This window comes from Arvicanthis niloticus, unplaced genomic scaffold, assembly GCF_011762505.2.
Source record: "Arvicanthis niloticus isolate mArvNil1 unplaced genomic scaffold, mArvNil1.pat.X pat_scaffold_1111_arrow_ctg1, whole genome shotgun sequence".
Lineage (NCBI taxonomy): Eukaryota > Metazoa > Chordata > Mammalia > Rodentia > Muridae > Arvicanthis > Arvicanthis niloticus.
This window is the reverse complement of record NW_023045122.1, coordinates 4273-23930: the sequence shown is the minus strand read 5'-3', so window position 1 is coordinate 23930 and position 19658 is coordinate 4273. Positions and strand designations below refer to the sequence as shown.

Below are 19658 nucleotides of genomic sequence, written 5' to 3'. Positions count from 1 at the left end.
CAGCAGCTAACACCTCATGCTTCCTTAAGTGCCCTGAGGAAGTCCTGGAAGGTCACAGATGCCCTGAATCTTCCACTGGTATCATATCTCTCTGCTAACCATCATCCAAGAAAGTACCATGGGTTCTCTAAACATCCTCCCAGGCTATCTTCGAGAGCTCTCCAGTTCATTTTCCATCACTGAAATAGTAGCTCAGAGCCATCTATAATGGGATCAGATGCCCTCTTCTGTCATGCAGACATATACAGAAAAACAGAGCACCCATATACATAAATAAATAAACCTTTAAAAAGATGTAGAAATTGAAGATTTGAAGCCAAATGCAAATCTAGAAATTGTTATTACAATCAAAAGGCAAGAAGGAAAGAAATATCCAACAAAAGAGGAGATAGTATGAAAGGTATTACTAATTCTGACAGGTGTTACAGGTGCTGAGCAGCAGGATTTCCCAGTGTCTGTGTGTGATGTGGGGAAGGCAGACAGGCTCAGCATGAGCCTTGGGCTTAGAAAATTGTGTGGGGAAATATGATGAAGTCCAGTGAGACACAGAGGAAGAAATTTTGGTTGGGGAAACTTGGAGTTCAATTCAACTATGCTGACAGTTAACAAGGACAATGCATACACACACACACACACACACACACACACACACACACACACACACACACACATTTGAACAAGTCAATTGCCCTAGTGTAGAGCTAAAATATAAAAATCTTTTTTAAAATTTGAGATTTAAATAGCCATTATAAAACTCACCTGGGAGAGCACACATAATATCCCAGAGTCCACAGGGAAAGGAGGAGTTTCGAGACCTCATCTGCAACATTACATGTGTCCATGGATGCTTCATGAATTCCAGAAAATGCTATTATGCAAAATGTGTTTTTCAGATCCATGTCTGGCATTACTAATACTTTCTTGAAAATGTGTTTGCATCTTCAAAACAAGTTTTTCTACCTAAGAAGTAAAAATGGTTTTGCAGTTTGTTAAGGAAACAATTTTTTTCTTCATGACTATGCTTGGTATTCTGGGGAACATGTCTGTTTCTGTGAATTATATGTTCAGTTGGTGGGGAGGCCCTGAGAAGAAACCCATACACCTTATTCTCATCCACTTGGCTTTTACAAACATCATAATCCTTCTTACAAAAGGATTGCAAAAGACAATAATAGTTTTTGGCTTGAGAAACTTCCTGGATGACATAGGCTGTAAGATCATTGTTTACCTGGAGAGGGTGGCCCGGGGCCTCTCCATCTGCACCAGCAGTCTCCTCACTGTGGTCCAGGCCATCATCATCAGTCCCAGAGCATCTGGCTGGAGGAGGCTCAGACCAAAGTCTCCATGGCACATCCTTCCATTCTTCTCATTCTTTTGGATATTCAATGCTTTAATAAGTGTGAACCTAATCCATTCCATCAAAAGTACAGGACTGAATATGTCACAGCTTAAGAATATCAACCACTATTGCTATTTTACACTAGAAAGTCAGCAAATAAAATGGATTGTTCTCCCTCTCATGGTCCTGAGAGATGCAGTGTTTCAGGGTGCCATGGGAGGGGCCAGTGGCTACATGGTATTTCTTCTCCACAAGCATCACCAGCATGTCCTCTACCTTCAGAACTCCAAGCTTCTCTACAGAACTCCCCCTGAGCTGAGAGCTGCTCAAAGTGTCCTCCTTCTGATGCTCTGTTTTGTCTTCTTCTACTGGACTGATTGTGCTGTTTCTTTGTTTTTAAGTCTGTCATTAGGAGACAGTTTCTTGATGGTAAATATTCAAGCGTTTTTGACCGTTGCTTATGCAGTCTTCAGCCCCCTTGTGCTGATTCACAGGGATGGGCTTATACCTGAATGTTGGCATGCTAAATGAAGAGAAACTAAGAAAATATGTCTCTCTTATTTGTTTAATAAGTGTGAAAGAACTTTCAGCTCTGCAATACTGTGGGTAAGACAAAATCTCACAAGCAGTTTAAGCGTATGGTTATTCTCAAACAATCTCCCTGGTGACTCAAGCCTTGCATTGAGTGTAGTCTTAGAAAATTATAATGCTAAGGAAATTTCGTTCTATATATTGCTTTGTATTTTTAACTTTTGTATATTTGTGTTCATTTGTTGTGTATAGATAGCTGTATTTATACATATATGTCTGTGTAGCACATTCATGGCTGGAGCCTGCAGCTGCTGGAAAAGATCATCAAATACCCTTTACTGACTGGCATTAAGCAGATGGTCTGAAAACAATATGATTGTTAGAAATTGAGCTTCTGCCCTCTGAATGAACAGCCATCGCTCTTAACTGATGAACTATCTTTCCAGCACCAAGAAAGTAGCTTTAATTAGGATTTTTAAATCTGGTTTTATTACTACTATGACTGGAAGCATGCAGGTGAATTTGGTAGATCTTATCAAAATTCATAGTGATTAAATCATGTTTGTCCAATCCTGATTTTGTACATGACAAGAAGCATTATATTAGAAATGGTTCTCTTCATTTTTTCCCCATTACTCGGGCATTGCTCTTCTGTTTATTAAAGTTACACTTTATGGCTGTTTACCTCTGTATTCCAGTGCTTGGCAGGACTACAACTTTGAAGCCAGTCGGTTCCTACTTGTGAGACTTTGTGTCTTGTGTTTCTTTAAAGGAAAAAGCATAAAATGGATATATGTACTTGCACATGAATGAAACGTCCCTAATTTACTGAAACAGATGGGTTTCAAGGTGTAAGAATCACAGAGAATAAGAAAACAAATACTCCATGTCATTAAGTAGACATTTAGTATTTTCTAAATGTTCAGATCATAGAAAAGTTATTGAAATATGCATGACAGAAAGACAAAGTTACTTACAAAGACATGTCTAACCAAATAATAACTGACTTCTCTATGGAGACTTTGATCTGTGTCTGGATCTGTGGGACTCTTGGCTGCCACCAGATACTCCAGACTTCAGGTTTCAAATTGTCACAGTGTCATGGGGAAGGAAGGTCACTGCAGACCCTCAGTCCCTGAAGTACAGCTTCTCTCTCTCCCACAGTTACAACGTCTGTTTTGCTCAGAAGTTATTTCCAGCTTAATTGGGGTTTAATTATTTTGAGAGGAAGGATGTGAGGTGAGAAAATGAACAACTAACCAAGCTTCCATTTACTGAGTTTCCCCAATTTTCTGACTTATTTTCAACTTCCCAAACTGACAGCCTGTGTCCCTGATAGGAGAGACCAACTTCTGTCATATACACACCAAGTCATTTGCTTCTTTTTTTTTATAGCCCTTGTTAGAGAGAAATAGACTAAATGATGCTCAGCAGCCTGCGATTCTGCTTCCTGAGAAAGTTCTAAACATAGGTGTTGTGTGCCTTGTGTACCTGTGAACATCAGCAGTAAAGTTCTTTTAATTATTTCATCCCTGCACAATTTCATATGGCATTTGAATTATCAATGCCTTTTCAACCTTGGTCTTATTCCACAAGCAATGCTTACTTATTATAAAATGATTTGAGGACATTTCTGAAATACATGTGTGCCCATGTGTGGTCATTCCAGATACTTTCAATCTAGAGCCTAGGAGGCAACTTCCTAACCTGGATGCAAAATGATGTAAATAAATGTGTGTGATGAGATAAGAAGTGATGGCACCATTATTTTTTTTTTTATGAAGAGAAGCACCACTGGGTTTCCTTGAGAGATGAATAACTGTTCTCCCTCAGTGCCTTGAGTGATGTTGTCTCCATATGTGTATGTCCAGCTGACACATGAAAGAATCTGAAAATGCCTTTTCTGTAACTGAAATGAGAGCTTTTGAGAAAAAAGGATCTCTACACTATCTGTTGAATGGAGAAATCCAGGTGCAGAGAGAAATAGTTTTACATTATATATGTCAGAAATATATAATTTTAGAAATAATTTTTCTGGTCCATCAAAGACTACTTCTTTCTGATGTCATTTTTTGAGTCAGTGTTTCTCTGGGTAATACTTCCTGTCCTGAGACTCTTTGTAGATCAGGCTGCCCTTAATTTGGTGATCTTCCTGCTTTATCTCCTAAGTGATAGGATTAAAGACAGAGGACATTCTGAGGATAATTGGTGACCTCCATTTTGTCTCAGAGCTGACCTCTTATAAAGGATATACCCTTGTAACAGACTGGCATTTGATGTGAGTAGACACAGGCCAGGGAGATGGCTCAGTGGTTAAAGTGCTTTGATTCCAAGTGTGAGTGCCACCCACTTAAATGCCTGGTGGGGTGGCAGCCTGCAAGTAATGCCAACGTCAGAAGCCAGGACAGGCTCTCCCAGGAGGAACTGGGAAGAAGGATGAGCCATTTTGCTGTGCTCTGTGTTTGAATGTACGTGTGTGTGTGTGTGCTCATACGCACATGCGCGGGCAAGAACTCACAAGATGCACACATATAAAAAATAGAAATTGTAAAAAATTTCATAAGGCCACTGCTTTCTTTAGGAAACTAGGAAACAAAATGATTAAGCAAATGGATTAATTGGTGGTTTGGGGAAACCAGGAAGTAAAAGAAAAGTCCATTCTTCCCACTTTACTCTAACAATGTTACTAAAAGAACCATGGGCAGGTTGCCCCTCTTTGTACTTCAAATTACATACACCAAATACTAATTTTTAAGCACAAACAAAGCACAAAGAAGTTTTTTAATAAGCAAGAAAAAGAGACAAGGTGGATGAATCTAAATTAGGCAGAAACAGCAGCAAGGAGTTTGCAAGTATTAATTTTAATACAGATAAAGAAGAGGTCTGTATTGGAATGAGCTGGGACATATTGATGAGTTTTTATTGGACATTTTAATCAGGTTAGTCAAAATAATGCATTTTGATGGCTGGACGTTGGTGTACTAAAAGTTTGACCTCAGGAATGAGTCGGGCATAACAAAGGGAACAGATAAGGGAATAAACCTTGGAAGCTAGCTTTAGGAATGCAATCTACTGGTTTGGCAAGGGAGAGGGGAGTGGAAAAGGCAAACCCTACAGGTGCCATGTTTGCCATACTGGGGCCTGTGTCTGCAATGCTCAGGCCTGCTAGAGCCTTTTAGTTACAATGTTGTAATAGAGAAAAAAAATCAAGAAAAGGTGTGTGTGTGTTTTCAAAAATGTGTGATACCTGTCTGGGAAGGCAAGTTCCTCCTCTGACAGTGCCAGGGCTTCAGTCTTTCTCTTCCCCAGGGATTGAACTGACTCCTGGGTAAATGTTAATCATTACATTTATTGATTCAATATTCTGATTATGAAAAGGAGAGGACAATGTCTCTCTTTAAGATATCTGCTCTCACTCCAGGACAGTTGCATCCTGACACTGCATCTTTCCCTGTTGGTCTCATGCTCATGGCTCCTGGGCGAGCCCATGGCAAATAGGAGGTGCTGGGAACTTCCTTGTCCTGATAACAATGGAAGTGCATTGAGGGGATATGAATGTAAATGATCATTAGTTATTGTTTATTATTTCTTTATGTTATTTATTTATTCATTTATGTCTAGTTCCTGATAATGGAGTCATCCCAATTTTTTTTCTAAATAAGAAAGAGATCCAAAGTCACATGATGGTACAGTGGAGAGGGAGTGGTTAAGTATCTGTCATTCTGCTTTCTAGACGCCTTGACCATCCTTAGGTTGCCTAGGACAGATTACTGTGAAACCAATGCAAATTTATTTTAAAAGGCCTTGATTAATTAATAATTTTATTAGAAAAATAGGAACAGCAGCTAGCTATATATGCCTTAGCATGTATACATAAACATATGTATAACATACATATACACATATATACATATATACATATATACATAAACATATGCATATATACATAAATATATGTATACATAAACATATGAATGTACTTTCCATCTTTTCATGTATACATATGTGTTGGGAAAAAAGGCTGGGGATCCCAGGGTTCCTCCCGCCATGCTGTGGGTAGTCTACTGGAAACACTCTGGGTTCCTCCAGCTGGAAGTTGGGCCCGGCTGTTTGTTAACTAAAAACCTCTCCCTGGCTCCTCACGGTTCCTCATAGCGGCGCGGCCCCAACACACGAGGAAGCCCTTGGGTTTTCAAAACTGGCTTATTCACATGGCAGATGGTGGATGGATCTAGATGCATACCCCCATAAACCCAGGATCGACCTGAGTTAAAAGGGGAGGGGAGAAGGGGGGAGGGGCTGGGGAGGAATGTTTAATGGCTCCACCTCTGGCCTTCAGGTACCTCATTAGTATGTAAATCTCTCTAGGGCCTGTTCATCCCTCCACCTGTGTGCTGTGTGCAGGACTGAAGGGTGAGGGTGGAATGGAGATTAGACCTCCTGTTAGGCCCAACACATATGCATATACATATACACACATATTTGATACTTTATTTATTCAGTACAGATGTCATCCTTTTTCCATTTCCCTTCCTAGAACCCCCTATCCTATACCCCCTCTTCTTTTATACTTTTATACCATTTTGATTACATGCATGTAATAAGGTCAGTTCTAGGTTGAATGTCTAGCAATACAGTAGATGCATATAGTCAAGGAACAAGCAATACGATAAACACAAATAAGTGAAGAAAAAACAAGGCATTAAACCCAGTTTCGTGAACACTCCCATGATCACTGTTTCTAAAGGCTTATCAGAATGACAAAAGTATCTGAGCCTACTTCCCTGTTCTAGCCCAAGGTCATTTTCATGTCTGAAGCCTACTTCCTTGTTTTAGCCTAAATTTAGAATCCTGTCCAAAATTCTGGCCTAATATTTAGATTCCTGCCCAAGATTACGTCTTTGTTGTAGCCTATGATTTAAATTACTTCCTTGTTGTAATCTAATATCAAATTCCTGCTTGAAGCCTACTTCCTTGTCCTTGGCCAGTGTCATATTCCTGTCAAGCAGCACATTTCCTTGTCCTTGGCCCATGTCAGCTTCTTGCCAAGCAGCCCCAAAGGCTCTCCACTTCTCCCCCTTTTTTATTTTGTTAACAAAATTGAGCTCTCTAAGGTCATTCTGACAAGAATGCCTTTCTTACCCATCATGGAATATGCATTATCCAAAGCAATGCACTTCTGTCTAAGGTTGGTACTTTGCAGAAACTTACCTGTCCTTGGCTTGCCCGCCTGTTATTTTAATAACTTTGTCTGGTGGGGGGGGGGTGTACTTTTACTTTAAGCCATGTACTTTGGCTGCCAACATGTTGATGTTGTTAAAGATAAGCTTTAACATGATGGTCAGGAATAAAAGCCAGGACCAGAAAGGCTAGCTGGATCAAGCTATGTATGTCATTCCTGAGGTTTGCCCAATGACAATACTGAGCTCAGGCCAGGGATAATTTTATTGGGATTATCTGCTGCATCAAAGGTCAACAGAGCAGCATTCTTTAAATTCATAATCTCACTATGCAAAGTTAACACACCCAGAGAGGTGTTAGGATTATGCCAAATATCCTACAGGTATCTTTAAACTTTTTTTCTAATTATAATGACAATCACTGTGAATTTCAAAAGTAGCACTACTCCAGTAAGATTTGTCATGACACTTGGTATGGATCCTAACTCTTGAACCCTGAACCTCCTTCAGATAATTTGAATGGGTTATAGAACATCATTCATTGTTCCAGATACCTATATAAATCCTTTTGTATACTCAATATATTAGTAACAGATTTTCTAGATAATTAACAAAAATAGTTGTCTTAACTCCTTGTGTCAGTGCTATTGGAGAAGCAATAGTGCTAGAAATTAATGGAATTAAAGCTGTTACACCAGCAATAATCAAGCCAGCTACCCTCTTGCTTCTGCTTAAAGCCTAATTCACTTCTTCCAGCACTTTCAAGCTTTTTTCAGCAAGTCAAGGTTTTCTAATACCCAGGGCAGTGAGACAAAATCTGGTTAATAGACCCCCATAACAGACTTGCAAAGTTTCAACACATTAACACAATTGGAAATTATACAGTCAATGCAACTTACAATAAATGCTGTAGAAGAAACAAAACTAATTTTAGCTTGACAATTAAAAGAGCCTTAAAACATGCACTAACCCTTGTTTGAAATCCAGATTCTGTCTTAACATTATCTCTTGCTATCCTAACATCATAGCAAGCTACAGCTAACTTCCAAATATGTTCCTGACAAAGTTCAGATCCAGTCTTCCAAAAGTAGACTGTTATTTCCCATATTGGATTGATTTCTAGACCAGTACATGACTGAGTCCTAATAGCCGGTCACCCTTTAAGAAGAATACAAAAGACAGCTTCTCTTTTCGACTCTCTATCCTACAAGGTCTAAAAACTTGAGGCAAGGCAGCTTGTCCCATCTGGAATATAGTCAAGCAAAGGTGGGTCAGGAATGTATGTCCAATGCAGCTCCCCAATCACCCTTGTCAGGGCACTCAGCAAGCTCACAGGTCAGCATCATTCTTGTTCTCAGCAACAGTATATCTCACCAATCTTTTAAAAGTTCCATGGGCCTTTTCCATAATACCTTGTCCTTGAGGATTATATGGAATCCTCATAATAAATTGTTGACAAAAAGTCTCAACTGCTCAACTACAATTGGCAGACCTATTATCTGTTTTTTTTTTAAATTGGATATTTTATTTATTTACCTTTCAGTATTATCCCCTCTCCCATTACACCCCAAACCTCCTTATTTCATCCCCCTCCTTCTATTAATATGAGGGTGTGTTCCCACCATCCTCCCATTCCCGCCTCCGTGCTCTCGAAATCCCCAACACTAGGGAATCCAAACTTTCAGGCACCAAGGCCTTCCACTTCCACTGATGCCTGACAAGTCCACCCTCAAATACCTATACAGATGGAGCCATGAGTTCCTCCCTTTGTGTTCTTGGGCTGGAGATTTTAGAATGGCTACTCCAGCTTGTTTCTCAAGACCATTTGCTTGAAAAATTGATTTTCCAGGCTTTTACTCTAAGGTAGAGTCTCTTTGTCACTGAGGTGGGTTTCCTGTATGCAGCAAAATGCTGGGTCCTGTTTATGTATCCAGTCCAGTCAGAGACAAAGGCTTAAAGGCCTGGCAGGTTTTTTCTCCTGCCAGGAGAGCCCCCTGCCTGGGACTGGTTTCAGAAACTAGAGGCTAGAGCAGGACTTGTTTACACCACAGTTGTGGGCCCATCAACCTCCCTTTAATTCTTCAAACTGACCAAGTTTAAATTAGGAGAGAAATACCCCTCAAAGGTCTTTAGAACAACCAGCTCTCAGGAAGACACTGGGCTTCAGCTTTCCAAGTCTCCCTTTGCTTAGCAGAGTGCCCTTCTCTGTGTGTGTCCTCACTGTGTGTGTGTCTTCATTGTTTGTGTGTTCTCATCCCTAATAAAAGCCTTTCTTCATTCTGTCCACTGTTTCTTTCCTCTGTGTTGTATGTTCTTTTCCCTGACTCTAATTTTTTTTAATTGTCAGAGAAAATGAACTCAATCATGTGGTGACTAAAGAAACTCCATTTTATGGTAGTTATCTGCAATGATACCTAGTAACACTTTTTCTCTGACTTCAATACTTGGAAGAAAAGTTCCCAGTACCCAGACTCAGTGAACCCTACACAGAAATGTACAGCTGTAACCATGACTAGCTGCCATTTGACTTCTATATCCTGCTTATACAGACATACAAGGACTATTGCCTGGACTACCTAATCTTGGCAAAGCAGAGCAGCTCTTGCCTTGCTTATGGTGAAGCTCAAGATCTTCTTGCATTTTCACTTTTAAATATCCTTCCCTCACCTGCTTTCCTATGGCAGTCTCAAGGTTGGCTCATAGACTGTTGTTCTGGTAGCAGCTTTATTAAATTATACTCTGCACTACATCTGTGGCCCTTTCCCTGAAGTCACGAACTCTATAACAGTAACTGTAGCACAGTACAATATCCACAATGCATTGCAACTCCAGATCTGATCATGCCACTGACTTCAGTGATAAAATAGACATATGTGTAGCTTATTAGAAAGTTAGAGATCAAAAAATTTGTTATGTAGTCTGTGGTTGAAGGTTTCTCCATGGAGTGCTCCTGGGCCCAAGGGTGACAGCCTAAACTCTACTGAGGTGACATGCAGAGCAGGTAGAAAGGTTCAGAGACACTTTTTCTAGGTAAATAACGCTTTCAAAAACATTTCCTAGGATTTCCTAAAAGAAACTGTAGTCACACTTCTGAGTTTTTGAGCACACAGAGATAGTAGAATTGCGCTTCTCTTGGACAGGGAGGTGGGGAGTAGGTGAGCTGTTGGTCCCAGGTACAAGGTTGCCCTCAGGTAGAGTAATTCCATGGATGTAGCGCACATATGGCACTGTGGTGTGCACTGTGTCATGCACTGTGGTATTCATTGGGAATTCACTGAGACCTCAGGGGCTTTCACTTTACCCAGGAAATGAAAATGAAATAGCAAATGGATATGTTAATTTAGCTCATCTGTGAGGTTTCAGAGTTGTATCAAAATTATATCTTTTTAAGGTTAATTATATACCACTTTTATTTTCAATAATATGTGACAAATTACAGAAAATAAAATACCTTTGGTCATAAATGTCAGATGAGGTAGTGACCTCTCATTCTCATCCACTCCATAAGAAGATGGCGGAACATGGTTCATCAACACTCACAAGGTTGTTTTAGAGACAGCCCGCCTCCCCAGCCATGCATCTAACTCACAACACTCTGGAAAGGGTAGCAGTTATAGACAGGTTTCTCTAGAGGAACAGAACCAATGATGGAAAATATTATACATATTTAATAATATAAGATGAAATATGTGTACATATATACTGTTAGAAGTCATTAAGTCTGGGCCAGGCGGTGGTGGCGCACGCCTTTAATCCCAGCACTTGGGAGGCAGAGGCAGGCGGATTTCTGAGTTCGAGGCCAGCCTGGTCTACAGAGTGAGTTCCAGGACAGCCAGGGCTACACAGAGAAACCCTGTCTCAAAAAAAGGCAAAAAAAAAAAAAAAAAAAAAAAAAAAGAAGTCATTAAGTCATCATTAAAGTAGTAACAAGCACTAAAGCACATGGGAGATGCTAAGACCAAGTATTTTACTTGGTACTTGAGCCTGTAAGCCTCACCATAGCTGTCTCACTGGAAGTCATAACTGGTTGTTAGTTCACAGGCAGGTGCCTCAGTAGTCCCACTGTGGCTCTGGAAGTTTCCTAGAGAACTGTTGGTTTTGCTTTCACCAAAGAAATCAGCCCCAGCAGCAGGAACAGAATAAATCAACTCAGAGACAAGAGGGAAGGCCAAGCAAGCATGAGGCGGGATGGTCTTCCTTCTGACACACACTTTTAACCTGGAATCTTACCATACAAGGCCACCCATACTTGGAGCATGTTTTCCCACATCTGTCAAGAAAGAAGAAGTCTTGAGGTGAAGCTCCTTACTCAGGTAATTCAAATTTATGACACACTGACAGAGAAACTAACCACAATAGTGGTCTTTAATCTATATTATAAAACATTACAAACCTAGTTTATTTTAGAAAAAAGCATTATTTTAGAGACCCACAGCCTAGCCCATCTCTTTCTTTAGTCTGTAGAGTTTCACTCTTGGGTCAGGAAAGGAGCTCAGGCAGCCTTGGGTCCTCTCCAGGCACAGCTCAGCTGCAGAGAGAGCAGTTCAACCCCACTTCCTGCAAGATCTGTTTTGGTTTTGCTGTTTCTCCTGGGGAGGAACTGCGGTGAGCTGATGGGCAGCTTTGGTGAACAGGCCTTCATAGCCCTGCATCCCTTCAGGAATGGCACTCACAGAGCTCAGAGAAGTCGGGAGTCTCCATGGGATGCAGTGCAGTGTCTTGAAAATGCAGGGTCGATTCAGTTTCTGGATCCTCTCAATCCTCCAGTCCTGAGGGGTGTGGAGTGTTTAGCAGCACCGATGTCCTGCTGCTTGGAAAGGCTGTGCCATCTTGGTTTCACCAAGCAGATCCCATGTGCTCCCTTCTCATTATGGTTCCCTTGTCTGTGAGCCAACAAGGTATACCTGCACAGCATAAGGGCAGATAGAATCTGGGATTCAAGGGGCAAGGAGGCCTAGCAAACACTGGATGTTTAGTTCATAGCATAGTTACTGACCAGGAGCCAGAGCTGGAAGCTCCAGTGCTAACAGTCTGACAGCAAGGTATTTGCACATCAGTGTGCAAGTGAGGCCTGGCCAGGAGAATGGTGTCCAGACCTGCCATGGCACAATGTGAGAGAAGTTGTTTCCCAGGCTCTATTGTGTTTCTTTAAGGCCTTACCTGGTTATAATTGTCCCTCTGTGTTAACACTAGGTTTCTAGGCAGTTTGGGAACCCAGATGTGTCATATAGTTATTGACCCCAAGTGTCCTGCTCCTGTGACTTCACTTGTCTCACTGTCATCTTCACTCTCCCCTGCAAGCTCAGCTCCAATAAGTCACCTCCTCACGTCCACCTACCTTACTGTACTCTCATGCTCTTGCTTTGGAATTAAAACTGAAATACTAATTTCTAACAGTAGTGTTACCTAAAGTAATATCCCCAGTACTAATAATAAGCTAAAATCACATGGCAGGAATGGTGGAATAGAAAAATGATAAGAATCTGCTGCCTACCTTCCTAGAAATCCAAACTTTAGAATGTATGGTTCCAGACTTCTAAAAAAATGAAATGTATTATTATAATGTTTAATGTTGTGATATTAAATTATGACAAATGTCAGTTTGGAGGGGAATGCCTGTAATCCCAGTATTTGGCATCCCAAGGCACCTCAAGGTCAGCCTATGCTTCAAAGCAAATACTGTGCTCCCCCACTAACAAACACACACACCTCTAAAATTCATCATGACAAAGCAGTAAAAAAAAATGTGCATATGTTTAACATAGAAAATAGCTGTAAAATGTAATTTCTATACTTCTCAATGAGCAGGCAAGACATTAGGAACACGGACATCTCTGCTGATCAGAACAAAGGGGCTGAAACTAGCATAACCAAGTTCCAAAAATATTTTAATATTTAGTAAAGTAAAATTTCGTGTCACTGTGAAACCTGTGTAGAAAGAGAGAATAAAATCTACCCAATAGAAGAAAAGGAAGCAGGTCATAAGAATGAGAACATTCCATGTAGCTCTGATTTCAGGAGGGGAATTGTTTGCAAACCTAGAGCTGTAAAGGTAGAGGACACGCTTGTGATGTTTATACAGATGCAGAGCCATGGACCCACTGCTCCAGCCCATGAGACTCTGAAAGATGACATCACGAAGAGTCATGAGAGAGAGGAAAAGCCACTTAATATGTCTGGATGGTAGCATATAGCAGTAGCCAATGGACATTGAAGCTACAGACCTGTTTAAGCCACTGCCTGCTTTGATGTAGCAGAGTAAGTTGGAGCTTATGAGAACATTAACAATCCAAAAAAGAAGAAGAAAGGGAAGAACTTGCCATGATGTCTGTGGTTTGAGCTTTGTCCAAAGGGTGGTGCTGGGACTGATGGTGACAGCCTGGACCACGCTGAGGAGACAGGTGGTGCAGATGGAAAAACCCCGTGCCATCCTTGCCAGATAAACCACAGCTTTACAGCCAATGTCTCCTAGGAAGTTTCTGAAATAAAACACTGGGGCTATATCTCTGATCCCTGTGCTACAAATGATGATCATATGAGAAAATGCCAAGTGGATGATAATAATGTCAACAGGCTTTTTTGCAATACCCAAGGCAGAAGTGTACACTTGTCTCATGACTACTAGGATATTTCCTACAGTTCCTGGTCCAGTAAGAGAAATGAAGACTATTGCCTGGATAATGTTATTCCACTGCATCTTCTGACTTTATACAAGGATAAGAGACACATGGAATATTTTCTCTACTTAATCTGCTGAAAAGAATGCTCTCAACTGTGTGAACATGTATGGAACTTTACTTCATGAGCCCTGATGAGTGTTTGTCTTCTTTCTAGTTTGTTTGCTTTCCATTTTGCTTTCAGTTTGTCCTTTTTTTTTCATTCCATGGAAATGATGATGGCCATAATCTGGGCATAAACTTGATAGTTTCCTGCCTTTCATGAAAATCCTTCATCACTCAACTTCATATGACCATGCTCTTCTCAGACAAAAGCTAAATGCATGACATAATTTTGGCATTTTCAAACCAACACAGTCCTGAGCATTGGCCTTGAGGGCTACTTCCTTTTTCCTCATCTCACCCAGTGTGAGCTCAGGCTAGTGGACAGTGTTGTTCTTCATCCTGATCCTCTTCACTGCCCCATATGCAACCATAAGTCAAATGATGTTGAACTCATAAAAAGCTTGCAGATTCTCAGAAAGTTGTGCTTGTTCAAGTGGACCAGGGTCTCAGGAGAGACGATATGGTATCTCCTCTTCCCAAACCTTTTGATCATAAATTATACAAAGGTTAATGACTGGATATAAAAGTTGAGATCATTGGCCTCAAAATGGGGCTAAGTGATAAAAATTGTTTCTCAATCTGCATGGGTAGATTCAAGTTTACTCCTTTTTACTCCTATTTATTCTGTTTCTACTGTTTCTTCTGAGAACATTTTCCACAACCAAACTCCAGGAAAACTGTTCTTGTGGAGTCTTAACAATGGCAGGTCTTCCTAATTGTTTCAAGATGGGTTTAGTCTAGTGATGCTCCCCATCAGAAATCCCTCAGCTGGTCAGACCTCCACAGTATCTCACACTGAATGTAATCACGTTATGAGTGGTGTCTTTTTCTCTGTTCCTCTACTTTGAACAAAAAAGAAATGAGCCTTTGAAACAGAAACTTACTTCATTTGTTTTATCCCTCATGGAACAAATAGAATGTCACATGACAGCCTTAATTCCTATCTGTCCTCCAAAATTTGACATCTCATCCACATCAAAATCAGGTTTGAATTACGTTGAACCTCTCACAAACAAATGTTAGCATCAGTGCTTACATTTCCACAGGAATATGTGCTATATTATCCAGGACTGATCTTTGCCCATCCCCCATGCCTCACAGCACCTGCTTAGAGCTTTATCACTTAAGCTTTCCCTGCCCTCAGAAGGCCATGTTGCCTATGCATCTTCTCCCTTCCTTTACTGGGCAATAAACAGGCCTCAGAGACACTGGTTTGTATGTAGAATGTAAGTATTAGCATAATGGCTGCTCAAAAGTTATAGGTTGCACAAAGAAACATGGTTTAAAACTGCACTTTAATCAGAGATATGATTTGGCAAAGCAATTCTGAGAAACATTTCAGCTGGGCTCTTTCCAGAACATTGATAAAAACTCAGTATCCTGGAAGAGTCAATACATCTTGGATGGCACATTTGGAAAGTATCTAGCACTTTCCCACTTGTCCAATAATGTGAGCTTCCAGCTTTCAACCAAGTTAGTGATTGGCATGAGCTTGCCCTTCAAGTCAAGAAACTTACCAAAAAACCCCCCTCTATTTTAATTTGAGATACTTCTTCATTAATCTAGTTATAATTTGGGAGATTTCAGATGTATCTGAATGTGTTCACCGAGATGCTAATAGCAAAACGTATAATGATGTTTTTATTTCTGCCCTTGTTTTATAGTTAAAAATGCCACACACACAGACATGCCAACACAGACACACACAAAAAGAGAGAAAGAGAAAGAGAGAGAGAGAGAGAGAGAGAGAGAGAGAGAGAGAGAGAGAGAGAGAGAGAGAAACACAAATATGTTTGTTCAAGGTGATTTGGAAAAATACTTCTACACATATTTAATAAGTTCATCCATTTCTCCAATACATAAGAAATAATAAAGAGCAATCTGCATGAAGCTAATCAAGTCACCAAGTTCTTTCAGAAGTGGGTCATGGACCACAGATGCTGAAAACAAGGTCCAGATATGTAAGAGAGAAAAGTCAGTAAACTATAAAAGGATAAATTGTAAAATCAACAAGCTCAAGCTTCGTAACCAGCTATTCTGTCTGTGAATGCTGTCTTTCCTAATTTCTGTATGCTGAGCTTTGAACATTTTTCTTGGCCCCTTTAACACTCACTAATGTGGGGAAGGCACTTTTTACCATTCAGGTGTATTGTGGGAATTCAGTGGAGCAGAGGCACATAGCACTTAAGACAGTGTCTGGCCAGTGTTTACATTCTCTAATAGCCATTGTTATAGGATTTTTTTTTTTATCATGTCAGTTACTCCCACAATTCTCTGTAATTGCACACTGTGTTACATTTTGAGTCTGGATAGGGAAACTCCACCATGACAAAAAGAAGAGCAGAGTGTCCCATTCTGAGAAAGCTAAAGGGCACCAGATATAAGACACTATTAAGTACAATCTTTCACTCCTGTGAAGACAAACATACAAAATGGAGAAACTGCAAAAAAGAAAAGCTTCCTCACACCAAGCTGAAATTTCAGCCCATATCTCTGTACGTGCCTGAGCATCTCTGGCTCAGTACACAGCTGCACCCTGCTCTCTTGTGAACATGGAAACAATTCTGGAGGGCAGATGAGAAATGAGAGACTGCTTTCTTCCTGGATCTTGTCACCTTCCTCTTTCACAGTGACATAGGAACCCAGACCCTCTCTTCAAACACCCCCTGGCCATCACAGAATCTCTGTAAATGTGAAAGGCAGCTTCTGTTCACTGTGAAATGATAGAACACTCACCTGCAGACTCTGTGCAGGGGTCAGGGTGGGTGTCCTCACAGCACAGCCAGGCCATTTATCATCCTCAACCCTGGGCTCACAGGAACTGTCACTGCTAATAGGATGTCACCAGCAGGAGTTTGGTTTCTCCAGGGTAAAGGGCTCCTTCTGCACATGTCCATCCTGCATGCCAGATCAGTACTCTCCCTGGTGCCCTGTCATTTGCTAGGCAAGAAACTTTCTACTCCTACCTACAGTTTCCTGGCTCTTGAGACTTTTCCATCCTTTCACACCCAAGCCAGGGACTGAATTGGGAGAAACTTCTAACAAATTTAAGTGTTTCCTCTCTGAACATTTTAAAGTTCAATAACACTATTGCTGGAGTAATGGAGAAGTGGTTAAGAATAATTGTTGCTCTACAGAGGATCCATGTTCTATACAAGCACATCAACCATGTAGTTCAGACACAGTGGTTCAAAAACATATTTAGGTCCAATGCATCCAGGGCATCCAATGGCATCCATGGGCATTAAGCATGAATGAAACACATACATATTTATAGACAAAACACACATTAAATAAAAATGAATCAATATAAAAAATATGGGTTTAAAGAAAAAAAGCTTTCCTTCCAGTCTGGACCGGTGTCCTGTGCAGACCTTGGGCACAAGCTCCACACTGAGTCCCACAACACCTAGAGAAAGCTTCACTCCCAGGTGCTCTAACACACCTAGGATCATAGGTGAGGAAGTCACAACATCTGCCCCAACATCAGAAGTAACTGGGACCCACAGGATCCAGGGACACAGAAATCCCTGCCGGGCCAGTGGCACAGGTTCCTTGCAGTCTGAGCTGGTACATTGATCAGCCCTTGGGCACCAGCTCCACACAAAAACCCACAGTAGCCAGAGGAAGCTCTACTCCTAGGTGCTCTAACAGGCCCAGGATCACAGGATCTCAGGATCCCAAAATCACAGGATCTCAAAGACAGCTGAACTCTGAGGAGTTCTGACACAACCAGGATCACAGGAGAGACAGGCTCCAGTCAGAGACAGCAAGGGCAGGAAGCACTAGAGATAACCATATCTCAAGAGGCAAGCACAAGAAAATAAGCAACAGAAACCAAGGCTACTTGGCATCATCAGAACCCAGATCTCCTGCTGCAGCAAGTCCTGGATACTGCATCACAGTGGAAAAGCAAGATTCAGTTTTAAAATCACTTCTCATGATGATGATAGAGCACCTTAAGAAAGACAAAAATAACTCTCTTAAAGGAGTTCTCTTACAGGAGAACACAGGTAAACAGGTAGATGCACTTAAAGAGGAAACACAAAAATCCCTTAAAGAATTACAGGAAACAAAACCAAACAGATAAAGGAATTGATCAAAACCATCCAGAATTTAAAAATGGAAATAAATGTGGAGCAGTGCGCTGTGAGAAGCAGCTGGGCGCCTGTTTGAGCACAGGCTTCGAACCCTGGACCATCATGGGACTGAAGGCATTCTGTGTCACTCCTGGCTCCTGGCTCTTTTCACTCAGTCTCAGCCACCTGTAGCCCCTCCCACAGAGAGGTCTATAGCCACTAGTCATGTAGGAATAGTGCCTCAGGCTCTCCCACTTGTAGATGAGGCATCTCCAAGATCTCAGACCAAGCCAATAGAGGTTATCTGCTGCCAGACCCCAACCCAGCCCAAAACTGTATATAATAACCCTACTCAGGAGAAGTAAAACTATGTGCGAGAATCATCCCTCTGTCAGAGAGTTTCTGTCACAAGAACAGTAACACTAGAGCTATAACACTTGGGAAGAGGTCTGATCTCCTGAAATGCCTTTGGGATCATCTCCTCCACACTAGCTAGCTGGTGCCTCACTGGCTACCTCCCAGACCAGCTCAGTGCAAAGAGATGAGTGCAGCACCTGGGAGTAACCAGGCAGCAACAGTGGAGACTCATGTGGAGGCAGTAGCAGACCCTCCCTGTTCACACCCTGTCCCCAGCCGGGCTGGAGATAATCGTGGGACACCCAGAACAGGAACCCACAAATAAGAACAATAAAGAAATCACAAAGGGAGACAACCCTGGAAATAGAAAACCTAGAAAAGAGATCAGGAGTCATAGATGCAAGCATCACCAACAGAATACAAGACATAGAGGAGAGAATCTCAGATGCAGAAGATACCATAGAAAACATTGACACAACAGCCAAAGAAATTGAAAAATACAAAAAAGTTTCTAACAAAACAAAACAAAAAAATCCAGAAAATCCAGGACACAATGAGAAGACCACACCTAACTATAATAAGTATGGAAGAAAGCAAAGATTCCCAACTTAAAAGGCCAGGAAATATCTTCAACAAAATTATAGAAAAAAACTTTCCTAACCTAAAGAAAAAAATACCCATGAAATTTTGGAGGAAAAAGGAACCAGGAAGGCAATAGTAAAGAATAATTATAGGCTTATAGTTTTGTTTTCATTTTTTTTTAGAAAATTTTAGAAAGTTTTTAAATAATAAAGTAGTTGCAAATTACTTTCAGGTCATTTTACTTTGATCCACATTGTGAAATCTATTACCTCCATTACTTTTCAGAGAAACTATAAGTATTCAATTGCTTTCTAATTATTGGTATCACCAAACTTTCATATCTTTTTAATATAATACCATTAGCATAAGCCACCTCAATTTATAGGGAATACATTTCAGGAGAATATTCTAGATCAGGAAATAGCCATTAAGTTACTTCGATAAGCAAGTCACGGAGCTGAAGAAATAAAGAGAATGTGTATCTTATAAAAAAAAAATGCCCATAAATATTAAAAAAAAAAGCCTAGAGAACTCCAAATAGACTGGAATGAAAAAAAATTCCTCCCTTCACATAATAATCAAAACACCAAATGCACAAAAAAAAAGAAAGCATATTAAACATAATAAGCAAAAGCAGTCAAGTAACATATAAAGGCAGACCTAACAGAATTACACCAGACTTCACACCAGAGACTATAAAAGCCAGAAGATCCTGGGCAGACATCATATAGACCCTAAGAGAACACAAATGCCAGTCCTGCCTACTATACCCAGCTAAACTCTCAATTACCACAGGTGGAGAAACCAA

At 40.7% G+C, this 19658-nt stretch overlaps 2 protein-coding genes across 2 annotated transcripts; one reads left to right on the top strand and one right to left on the bottom strand.

Annotated features, from left to right (window-relative positions):
- Positions 1 to 953: 953 nt before the first annotated feature.
- Positions 954 to 1870, top strand: LOC117701460 (vomeronasal type-1 receptor 4-like). Its single transcript, XM_034493138.2, has one exon. It carries the CDS (start codon positions 974 to 976, stop codon positions 1868 to 1870), a length of 897 nt encoding a protein of 298 aa, XP_034349029.1. The 5' UTR covers positions 954 to 973.
- Positions 1871 to 12847: 10977 nt separating this feature from the next.
- On the bottom strand, positions 12848 to 18768 carry LOC117701461 (putative vomeronasal receptor-like protein 4). Its single transcript, XM_034493139.1, has 2 exons — positions 18745 to 18768; positions 12848 to 13750 (listed from the first exon to the last, which is right to left on the bottom strand). Exon 2 carries the CDS (start codon positions 13745 to 13747, stop codon positions 12848 to 12850), a length of 900 nt encoding a protein of 299 aa, XP_034349030.1. The 5' UTR covers positions 13748 to 13750; positions 18745 to 18768.
- Between the last annotated feature and the right edge of the window lie 890 nt (positions 18769 to 19658).